Source organism: Babylonia areolata, chromosome 33 (assembly GCF_041734735.1).
Source record: "Babylonia areolata isolate BAREFJ2019XMU chromosome 33, ASM4173473v1, whole genome shotgun sequence".
Lineage (NCBI taxonomy): Eukaryota > Metazoa > Mollusca > Gastropoda > Neogastropoda > Buccinidae > Babylonia > Babylonia areolata.
This window is the reverse complement of record NC_134908.1, coordinates 3,397,345-3,409,844: the sequence shown is the minus strand read 5'-3', so window position 1 is coordinate 3,409,844 and position 12,500 is coordinate 3,397,345. Positions and strand designations below refer to the sequence as shown.

The 12,500-nt window shown below is 44.1% G+C and overlaps 1 protein-coding gene across 3 annotated transcripts in view; it reads right to left on the bottom strand.

The window, feature by feature from the left end:
• Positions 1 to 12,500, bottom strand: part of LOC143277263 (uncharacterized) — a 165,988-nt gene that overhangs the window by 66,152 nt on the left and 87,336 nt on the right. For all 3 annotated transcript variants that reach the window (XM_076582051.1, XM_076582050.1, XM_076582052.1), the window contains 6 exons: positions 12,422 to 12,500; positions 9,055 to 9,222; positions 7,927 to 8,047; positions 5,574 to 5,700; positions 3,219 to 3,367; positions 1,532 to 1,645 (listed from right to left, as the gene is read on the bottom strand). The exon at positions 12,422 to 12,500 is cut by the window's right edge and continues 159 nt beyond it. In XM_076582051.1, the coding sequence (XP_076438166.1) occupies positions 1,532 to 1,645; positions 3,219 to 3,367; positions 5,574 to 5,700; positions 7,927 to 8,047; positions 9,055 to 9,222; positions 12,422 to 12,500 (758 nt within the window). The remainder of the gene's footprint in view (positions 1 to 1,531; positions 1,646 to 3,218; positions 3,368 to 5,573; positions 5,701 to 7,926; positions 8,048 to 9,054; positions 9,223 to 12,421) is intronic.

Genomic DNA, 12,500 nt, shown 5'->3' with positions numbered 1-12,500 from the left:
GACAATAATGCTTAGAAGAAGAAAAAGAAACACCCGTAGGTGCTGGGGAGGACCCAGAGAAGCACTGTCTCCACCCCCCGCGCCCTTGGGAACAATCCTGCACCACCCTTGGAGGCCTGCGCTGTGTTCACGCACAGGACACGCCGTTAAGAATTCAAGGGACACAAATGCTCCCGAACAGACCACCACAGGATGCAACTCGCGACAGCCTTAACTCACTCAGTACGGCCAGTCCTCTCTTCTCCTCTACACAGACCCCTCGGATGTCCAGTGGGTGTCTGAATGACCCAACCTTTAGCTTCCGTCGTCAGAATTGTGGTATTCTTTGTCAACATTCACCTCTTCAGTATAAGAGCCTTCCGCTTGCAATATTTTGATGATGGTAATTGGGGTGAAACGCTGTTAACGTCGTCTCTTTCGCCGTTCGTATGGAAAGAGTTAAAAGAAGTATCCCCATTTTAAAGAAGAAAAAGATAGAAGAGGAGGAGGAGGAGGAGGAGGAGGAGGAGGAGGCAAAACAGTAACAACATCCACAACCAACCTTCTTATCTTATCTGTCTATTATAATCAATGTGCAATATAGCAGGCTATGCTTATAATTATATTCAAAGTAATGTTTCTTAATTCTTTCTGTTTTTACAGTAAGAATACCAGTTATTACCTGCAGTGTGTGGATGTATGTATGAAACGGTGTATGTGATATTTTTTTTTACATTTGTGTCTTCGTAATATTCGTAAAAGCTGTTGTTGACTTTTACATTTATGTTCCCCATGTTATTTACTTGTCTATGTTGTGATAATGCACGTGACCAAATTTCTCCAGTTGGAGATAATAAAGTTATTCTTATTCCTATTCTTATTCTTAACCAACCAACAATCAGGTAACAACAACAACAACAACAACAAAACCAAATACACAACCAATCAACCAAACAACAACAACAACAATAACGCAACAACGACAACAATAACCATAAACGAATTCGTTTTCTTCTGCATTCGTTGGCTGCAACAACCGCATCCACACGCATGCGCGAGTGGGTTTCTGCGAAATATGACCTTAACCCCATTACTACGACAACTACTACTACAACGCTTACTACTACTAACTAAATCAATCAATCAAAACTACTACTACTTATTATCATCATAAAAATTATGATAAAACGACACCCCCACATCCAGACACATGCAACCAACATACGCAACCGCCCCTCCCCTCTACTCCTAACCCTACTCCTCCAGATGCCTCTAGCCCCCCCCCCGCCCCCCACCAACAACCCCCCCCCCGCCACACACACATGAATCCACACAAACAACTGACCGATTGCCAAGCAGGGTACAGCTGTTCCACAACACAGCTCTCTCAGTAGTCTACAAAAGCCTCGTTCAGCCCCCCCCCCCCCCCCGACCTACACACAGTCTGCTCCCTCCCCCCCTACCACCCCTCCCCCACAATCGCTCTTCCACTCTCCCCTCCAACCCTCTCCTGCCCCCCTCCCCCTGCCCCCCTCCCCACACCCACACTGACCGATTTCCAAGCAGGGTAGAGCTGCTCCACAACGTAGGTCTCCCAGTAGTCTGCGAAAGCTTCGTTCAGCCACAGCCAAGTCCACCACTTGGGAGACACCTTGTTGCCGAACCACTGGACACACACACACAGCAATCATTATCAACTTCATAATTATCATCATCGTCATCATCATCGTCATCGATTTCTTATTCTTCGTTATCATCGTCATCATCATCATCATCGATTTCTTATTCTTCGTTATCATCGTCATCATCATCATCATCGTCATCATCGATTTCTTATTCTTCGTTATCATCGTCATCATCATCATCATCGTCATCCTCATCATCGATTTCTTATTCTTCGTTATCATCGTCATCATCATCATCATCGTCATCATCGATTTCTTATTCTTCGTTATCATCGTCATCATCATCATCGTCATCATCGGTTTCTTATTCTTCGTTATCATCGTCATCATCATCATCGTCATCATCATCATCGATTTCTTATTCTTCGTTATCATCGTTATCATCATCATCGATTTCTTATTCTTCGTTATCATCGTCATCATCATCATCGATTTCTTATTCTTCGTGATCATCGTCATCGTCATCATCATCATCGATTTCTTATTCTTCGTCATCATCGTCATCATCATGACTACAGCCATCACCACCATCATACACCCCACCCCCTCCCCAAGCACACACACACCTACACACACACACACACACACACCAGACCACACACATACATTAACTCTTTGCCTACCATGTGTGCCAGTTCGTGGGACGGCACCTTCACCCACCCAGGATCAACCCACCCACATATCACACACACACCCAACACTCCCCCCAACTATCCCCTCCCCCACACTCTTAACTACAACCAATCCAACCCCCACCACAGATAAAAAAAAACAAAAACAACAACCTCCAAAAAAACAAACAAACAAAAACAAACACTCACAAAAAATAAAAACAACAACAATAAACAACACCCCACGCCAAAAAACAACAACACAAAAACATCCCCCCCCTAAAAAACATAACAAATCACCCCAAAGTACCCCCCCAAAAAACAACAACAAACAAACAACAAAAAACAACCCCCCCCCCCCAAAAAAAAAAAAAAAAATAACAAACAAACAAAAAAACCAACAACAAAAAACCACAACAAACAACAACAACAAAACTCAAACAAACACATTTAACTGTTTAGAGACCATATGTGCCAGTTTGTGTGACAGCACCTCAGCCACCCAGGATCACACACCACGCCAATGCTGCTCCCCCCCCCCCCACCAACACACACAAACACCTCCACCCCAACACACACACAACCTCCTAAACACCTCTTTCCCAACCCTCCCCAGCATCTCCCACACATTAACTCTTTGCTGACCATGTGCGCCAATTCGTAAGACGGCACCTCAACCACCCAGGGTCACACACCTGCAACCCCCCCCCCCTCCAGCACATACACCTACCCCCCGCCCCCAATACACACACCACACATCCCCCCCCCCACTCCTACATTAACTCTTTTCATACCAAGTGCGCCAGTTCGTGAGACGGCACCTCAACCACCCAGGATCACACACCTGCAACCCCACCCCCTCCAGCACATACACCTACCCCCCGCCCCCAATACACACACCACACATCCCCCACCCCACCCCATACATTAACTTTTTTCATACCATGTGCGCCAGTTCGTGAGACGGCACCTCAGCCACCCAGGACCTGTCACTGGCCGTGGACATAGCGTTATACAGCAGTCTCTCCCTGTAGGTGATTAACCCCCAGTTCTCCATGGCTCCAGCGTTGAAGTCAGGGATAGCGATGTGGTCTGTAAGGGGGGTAGATAGTGATGATATTAGTGATGATGATGATGATGATGGCATTATACAGCAGTCTCTCCCTGTAGGTGATTAACCCCCAGTTCTCCATGGCTCCAGCGTTGAAGTCAGGGATAGCGATGTGGTCTGTAAGGGGGGTAGATAGTGATGACATTAGTGATGATAATGATAATGATGATGGCATTATACAGCAGTCTCTCCCTGTAGGTGATTAACCCCCTGTTCTCCATGGCTCCAGCGTTGAAGTCAGGGATGGCAGTGTGGCCTGTAAGGGGGGTATATAGTGATATTAGTGATGATGATGATGATGATAAGGATAATGATGATGATGATGGCATTATACAGCAGTCTCTCCCTGTAGGTGATTAACCCCAAGTTCTCCATGGCTCCAGCGTTGAAGTCAGGGATAGCGATGTGGTCTGTAAGGGGGGTAGACAGTGATGATATTAGTGATGATGATGATAATGATGATGATGATGATGATGATGGCATTATACAGCAGTCTCTCCTTGGATGTGATCAGCCTCCTGTTCTCCATAGCTCCAGCGTTGAAGTCAGGGATGGCGATGTGGTCTGTAAGGGGGGTAGATAGTGATGATATTAGTGATGATAATGATGATGATGATGATGATGATGATGATGATGGCATTATACAGCAGTCTCTCCCTGTAGGTGATTAACCCCCAGTTCTCCATAGCTCCAGCGTTGAAGTCTGGGATGGCAATGTGGTCTGTAAGGGGGGTAGATAGTGATGATATTAGTGATGATAATGATGATGATGATGATGATGATGGCATTATACAGCAGTCTCTCCCTGTAGGTGATTAACCCCCAGTTCTCCATAGCTCCAGCGTTGAAGTCAGGGATAGCGATGTGGTCTGTAAGGGGGGTAGACAGTGATGCTATTAGTGATGATAATGATGATGATGATAGGGTTATACAGCAGTCTCTCCCTGTAGGTGATTAACCCCCTGTTCTCCATAGCTCCAGCGTTGAAGTCAGTGATGGCGATGTGGTCTGTAAGGGAGGTAGATAGTGATGATATTAGTTATGATGATGATGACGATAAGGATGATAATGATGATGATGATGGCATTATACAGCAGTCTCTCCCTGTACGTGATTAACCCCCAGTTCTCCATGGCTCCAGCCTTAAAGTCAGGGATGGCGGTGTAGTGTCTGTAGGGGGGTAGATAGTCATGATAATGTCTACATTGATAATGATAATGACAATGATGACGGTGGCGATGGTGATGATGATGATGATGATGATGACGATGATGATGTTATCTGTGGTTCAGTGACTACCAGTCCTCAAGTTGTGTAGCTGTATGTGGATGATGATGATGATGATGAATGTGATGATGATGATGATGATAGTGATTATGATGATGATGTTAATGATGATCATAACAATGATAATATCAACAGTAATCACGATGACGATGACAATAATAACGATAATAGTGATAATAGTAGTAGAACAGCAGTAGCAGCTGCTGTAGTAGTAGTAGCAGTAGTGGTAGTAGTAGTGGTAGTAGTAGTATCTTATTTCTATGCTGCACTTGTGATGTGATCCAGAACGGTTGGAGGGTAATACTAATACTAATGCTAAAGATGCTGCTGCTGACGATTCTACTGCTGCTGCTGTTGCTGCTGCTGACGATTCTACTGCTGCTGCTGTTGCTGCTGCTGACGATTCTACTGCTGCTGCTGTTGCTGCTGCTGACGATTCTACTGCTGCTGCTGTTGCAGACGATTCTACTGCTGCTGCTGCTGCTGACGATACTACTGCTGCTGCTGTTGCTGACGATTCCACTGCTGCTGCTGACGATTCTACTACTACTACCATTTCATTTCTACTACTACTACTACTACTACTACTACCATTTCATTTCTATTGTCCGTTAGGATGTGATCTGGCACAGTGGGTCAATAATAATGATAATAATAACAATAGTAAAAATGATGATGATGATGATGATAACAACATCAACAATAAAAATAAAAATAATGATAATTTATTTCTATTGCGCCTTTCGTTAGATACGACAATGCTCAAAACACATCACATGCGTAAAATATAATGAAAAGAAAATATTTCACATAAAAATCATAATCAAAGATAAAGAAGAAGGTAACACTAAAGAAAGAGGCAGGTTGTATGCAAGTGCGAACGTGAAACGCGACACATACCAACTTTAGGCAAGTAGTCTTCATAATTGGGGTTAAAGTGGTCTTCGAACCAGTCGAACAGTTCCACGGAGTAATCTTGGGCCGTGCGGGCATCTGCGATTCGGTTGGGCCGGGCGTAGGTTCGAGTCTAGAAGAAATAAAGAAAGAAACAAAACATTTGAGAAACGTTATGATACTGTAAAAAACAAAAACAAACAAACTGTGAATTATAACATAGTCACGAGCAAGGAGAAGTAAGGACTTTCCATAAAATGATGGACATAAAAGAGCAAGAACACATGCACACATGGACTTGCGAAGTAGTAGTAGTAGTAGTAGTAGTAGTAGTATCATCATCATCAGCAGTAGCAGTAAAAGGTTAAAGGTTCCCATACCCTTCTATGGCCATCGGGGGCAGTGAATTCATACCCACTGTGTCTAAGGCTCCTTCCGCCGTTTTAACTCACTCAGTACGGCCAGTCCTCTCTTCTCCTCTACACAGACCCCTCGGATGTCCAGTGGGTGTCTCAATGACCCAACCTTTCGCTTCCGTCGTCAGAATTGTGGTATTCTTTGTCAACATTCACCTCTTCAGTATAAGAGCCTTCCGCTTGCAATGTTTTGATGGTGGTAATTGGGCTGAAACGCTGTTAACGTCGTCTCTTTCGCCGTTCGTATGGAGAGAGTTAACCCTCACCCGACCGAAGACCAAAGTCAGGTACGCATTCATACCTGGGTGGAGAGAGGGAAATCAGAGTAAAGTGCCTTTCCCAGGAGCACAACTCCAGATTGAAACTGGGGGGATCGAACCTTAATCCATGGATCACAAGTCCAACGCCTCAACCTTTCTGCCATGACACCTAAAGTAGTTGTAGCAGCAGCTGTGGTGGTAGTTGTAGTAGTGGTAGTATATCATCATCATCATCATCATTATCATCATCATCATCGTCATTATTACTGCTAAGTAGTAGTAGTAGTAATAGTATATCGTCATCACCATCATTATTATTGCTATCGTCATCATCATCATTATTACTGCTATCGTGTTCATCATCATTATTATTGCTATCGTCATCATCATCATTATTATTGCTAAGTAGTAGTAGTAGTATATCATCATCATCATCATTATTATTGCTAAGTAGTAGTAGTAGTAGTAGTAGTAGTAGTAGTAGTAGTAGTAGTAGCAGCAGTATGAATTACCTCCACAGGGTACTTTTTGGAGTAGTTTGACAGGTAGCTGTAGTCACAGATGATGAAAGCCAATAGGTAGGTAGGCATGATCATCGACTTGTCTTATGATCGTTATCATCAGCATCATTATTATTATTATCATTATCATCATTCATTACCTCCACAGGGTACTTTTTGGAGTTATTTGACAGGTAGCTGTAGTCACAGACGATGAAAGCCAACAGGTAGGTAGGCATGATAATCGACTTGTCTTATCATCATTATCATCGCCATCATCATTATCATCATTAATTACCTCCACAGGTTACTTTTTGGAGTTATTTGACAGGTAGCTGTAGTCACAGACGATGAAAGCCAACAGGTAGGTAGGCATGATAATCGACTTGTCTTATCATCATTATCATCAGCATCATCATTATTATTATTATCATTATCATCATTAATTACCTCCACAAGGTACTTTTTGGAGTTATTTGACAGGTAGCTGTAGTCACAGACGATGAAAGCCAAAAGGTAGGTAGGCATGATCATCGACTTGTCTTATTATCGTTATCATCAGCATCATTATTATTATTATCATTATCATCATGAATTACCTCCACAGGGTACTTTTTGGAGTTATTTGACAGGTAGCTGTAGTCACAGACGATGAAAGCTTACAGGTAGGTAGGCCTGATAATCGACTTGTCTTATTATCATTATCATCATCATTATTATTATCATCATTAATTACCTCCACAGGGTACTTTTTGGAGTTATTTGACAGGTAGCTGTAGTCACAGACGATGAAAGCCAAAAGGTAGGTAGGCATGATCATCGACTTGTCTTATCATCATTATCATCACCATCATCATTATTATTATTATTATCATTATCATCATGAATTACCTCAACAGGGTACTTTTTGGAGAAGTTTGACAGGTAGCTGTAGTCACAGACGATGAAAGCCAATAGGTAGGTAGGCATGATAATCGACTTGTCTTATCATCATTATCATCACCATCATCATTATCATTATCATTATCATCATGAATTACCTCCACAGGGTACTTTTTGGAGAAGTTTGACAGGTAGCTGTAGTCACAGACGATGAAAGCCAATAGGTAGGTAGGCATGATCATCGACTTGTCTTATTATCATCACCATCATCATTATTATTATCATTATCATCATGAATTACCTCAACAGGGTACTTTTTGGAGAAGTTTGACAGGTAGCTGTAGTCACAGACGATGAAAGCCAGCAGGTAGGTAGGCATGATCATCGACTTGCTGAATGTGTCTGCTGTCCAAGACTCATCTCTGAACAGGAAGGAAAAGCACGTTGTTGTTGTTTTTGTTATTATTATTATTATTATTATCATCACTGTTGTTGTTGTTGCTGTGGAAGTTGTTGTTGTTGGTGGTATTCTTCTTCTTCTTCTTCTTATCATTATCATTACAACTATTACTATCACTATTATTGTTATCATTATTGTTATTATTACTATAATAATAATGATAATAATAATAATAATAATGGATACTTATATAGCACACTATCCAGAAATCTGCCCTAGGTGCTTTGCAAAATCACTTTTGTTAACATAAAACATTACATCAATGTTACATACACACACCAAAATGTGACTACACACACACACACACACACACACACACACACACACACACACAACGCATAATACATTTTAACATACATGTGTATCTAACAGCTACCCTAACACATACGCACACATAGGCAAGCATAAACTTACATAAACACACGCACACACTATACACATTCATATACATTCATGTAGTTATGTACACATACATATGTATACACACATTAGTCAAGCACAGCTAACGCAAAGGAAGTGGACCTGCCACAATTGAACTTATGGCTGAGGGAAAAGGTGAGTTCTGAGACGAGATTTAAAAGATGCGAGGGAATCAGAATGACGGAGGTTATCAGGGAGCTTTATTATCATTGTTGTCATTATCAGTCCTTATCATTGTTGTTGTTGGTGGTGGTGGCAGTGGTGGCAGTGGTGGCGTTAACATTGTTATCATCATTATCATTATATTCTTGTCATTAATATCATCATCATCATTATTATTATTACGAGTTTGTGTGGAGCGACGGTCAGTGTTGGTACCGTCTGACGACGTGTGATGCTGAACGTGTGCCTGTGTGTGTGTGTGTGTGTGCGTGTGTGTGTGCGTGCGTGCGTGCGTGCGCGCGTGCGTGTGTGTGTGTCTGTGTTCGCACGCGCGTGTGTCTGTGCATCAACCCCCCTCTCTCCCCTCCTCCCTACCCACCCACTCACATGACTGTGGAGGAAACGTTAGGCATGTTGGACAGAGAGATATAGTGGCGGTCAGTGTCGGTACGTCTGACCAGAGTGACGCTGAACGTGGCTTTCAGGGCCGGCTCGTCGAAACACGGGAACACCTGACGGGCATAGGTCGGCTCCATCTGGGTGGTGGCCAGGTATCTGCTCACAGAAAGGGCGAGAGTTGTTTAGTCATGGCAGTAGCAGTAGCAGTAGCAACAGTAGTAGTAGCAGTAATAGTATAGTAGTAGCAGCAGCAGCAGTAGTAGTAGCAGCAGCAGTAGTAGTAGTAGTCGTAGTAGTAGCAGTAGCAGCACAGCGGTAGTAGTAGTAGCAGGCAGCAGCAGCAGTAGTAGTAGTCGTAGTAGTAGTAGTAGCAGCAGCAGCAGCAGAGTAGTAGTAGTAGTCGTCGTAGCAGCAGCAGCAGCAGCAGCAGTAGTAGTAGTCGTCGTCGTCGTAGTAGTAGTAGTAGCAGCAGAGTAGTAGTAGTAGTAGTAGTAGTAGCAGCAGCAGTAGTAGTAGTAGTCGTAGTAGTAGCAGTAGCAGCACAGCGGTAGTAGTAGTAGCAGCAGCAGTAGTAGTAGTAGTAGTAGTAGTAGTAGCAGCAGCAGCAGTAGTAGTAGTAGTAGTAGTAGTAGTAGTAGTAGTAGTAGTAGTAGTAGCAGCAGCAGCAGAGTAGTAGTAGTAGTCGTAGTAGTAGCAGCAGCAGCAGTAGTAGTAGTAGTAGTAGTAGTAGTAGTAGTAGTCGTAGTAGTAGTAGTAGTAGCAGCAGCAGCAGCAGTAGTAGTAGTCGTCGTCGTCGTAGTAGTAGTAGTAGTAGCAGCAGCAGCAGCAGCAATAGTATAGTAGTAGCAGCAGCAGCAGTAATAGTAGTAGTGGGATAAGGACTGGAGGTTTTTGGGAATCACGAGTGTGCATGGTCCATCAAAAGAGAAAGTAGTGAGATGTCATCACCCTTTTTCTCACACAGGCTTTCCTAATCCACACTGTCCTCTCCTCATCACTTGACAACGGGGCCCATGGTTCGAAACGTCGTCGTATCCCACTCAACAAAGAGGATTCATCTACCACCAAAAAGGTTTTTATTATTTTATTTTATCTTTATTTTATAACCTTTAGTTTTTTGTCTTGGAGAATCCTGCAGTCATTTTTGTCTTCTTCCCAAACTGAGGAATTGTGTTTGATGTTCCGTCAAACATATCGGTGATTGAAGCAGTAGTATGACAGGCGCAATAGCCGAGTGGTTAAAGCGTTGGACTTTGAACCTGAGGGTCCCGGGTTCCAATCTCGGTAACGGCGACCTGGTGGGGGTAAAAGGGTGGAGATTTTTCCCCGGATCTCCCAGGTCAACGTATGTGCAGACCTGCTTAGTGCCTAAAAAAAAAACAACAATCACCACCACCCCTAAACCCCCCCCCCCCAAACAACAACAACAACAAAAAACAAACAAACCCAACAACCTACAACAAAAAAACAAACAAACCACCACCACCACCACCAACAACAACAACCCCTCCACCCCCCAAAAAAAACAACAAAACAACTCACATGGTGCGGTTGTCGTCCTTGTAAGACGACAGGTACAGCCCCTAACCACCACCACCCCCCACCACCCCCCAAAAAACCCCAACAAAACAACTCACATGGTGCAGTTGTCGTCCTATTAAGAGGACAGGTACAGCCCTTAACCACGCCCCCCCCCACCCCCCCAAAAAAAAAACCCCAACAAAACAACTTACATGGTACGGTTGTCGTCCTATTAAGAGGACAGGTACAGCCCTTAACCCCACCCCCCCCACCACCCTCCAAAAAACCCCAACAAAACAACTCACATGGTGCGGTTGTCGTCCTTGTAAGAAGACAGGTACAGCCCCTAACCACCACCCCCCCCACCCACCCCCAAAAAAACCCCAACAAAACAACTCACATGGTGCGGTTGTCGTCCTATTAAGAGGACAGGTACAGCCCTTAACCCCCCCTCCCCCCCACCACCCACCATAAAACCCCAACAAAACAACTCACATGGTGCGGTTGTCGTCCTTGTAAGAAGACAGGTACAGCCCTTAACCCCCCCCCCCCCCACCACCCACCAAAACACCCCAACAAAACAACTCACATGGTGCCGGTTGTCGTCCTTGTAAGACGACAGGTACAGTCCCTAACCACCACCACCCCCCACCACCCTCCAAAAAACCCCAACAAAACAACTCACATGGTGCGGTTGTCGTCCTATTAAGAGGACAGGTACAGTCCCTAACCACGCCCCCCCCCACCACCCCCCCCAAAAAACCCAACAAAACAACTCACATTGTGCGGTTGTTGTCCTATTAAGAGGACAGGTACAGCCCCTAACCACCCCCCACCCCACCACCCTCCAAAAAACCCCAACAAAACAACTCACATTGTGCGGTTGTTGTCCTATTAAGAGGACAGGTACAGCCCCTAACCACCCCCCCCCCCACCCCCCCAAAAAAAACCCCAACAAAACAACTCACATTGTGCGGTTGTCGTCCTATTAAGAGGACAGGTACAGTCCCTACACCCCCACCCCCAGCCCCCACGATCCCCCGAAAAAAACAACAACTACAACAACAACAAAAAAAAGCAACAACAACGCCCCCCATTAAAAAAAACAACAACAACTAAGCAACAACAACAAAATGCGGTTGTCCTTGTCCGAACACAGGTAAAAAAAAAAAAAAAAAATCACCACCCCCCCTAAAAAAAAACAACCCAAGAAACCCACAAAACAAAACAACAACAACAACAACTAAGCAACAACAACAAAATGCGGTTGTCCTTGTCCGAACACAGGTAAAAAAAAAAAAAAAAAAAAAATCACCCCCCCCCCTAAAAAAACAACAACCCAAGAAACCCACAAAACAAAACAACAACAACAACAACGCCCCCCCTCCTCCCTCCCCCCGTTAACAACAACAACAACACCCCCACGCCCCCCCCCCCTACCAAGCCAACAAAACAACTCACATGGTGTGGTTGTCGTCCTTGTAAGGCGACAAGTACAGTCCCTACCTTCCCCCCAAAAAAAACAACAACAACAAAACAAACAAAAAACAAAAATCCAAACGAACAACAACCCCCCCCCAAAAAAAAAAACAACAACAACAACAACAAACCCAACAACAACACCCCCCAAAAAAACAACAACAACAACAACCCCCCCCCAAAAAAAAAACAAAACAACAACAACAACAAAACAACTCACATGGTGCGGTTGTCGTCCTTGTAAGAAGACAAGTACAGTCCCTACCCTCCCCCCAAAAAAACAAACAAAAAAAACCCACCACCACCACCAACAACAACCCCCACCCCAAAAAAACAACAAAACAAAACAACTCACATGGTGCGGTTGTCGTCCTTGTAAGACGACAGGTACAGCCCTTCCCCACTGGTCCTCATGTCCCCGTGGAAGTTGAGGA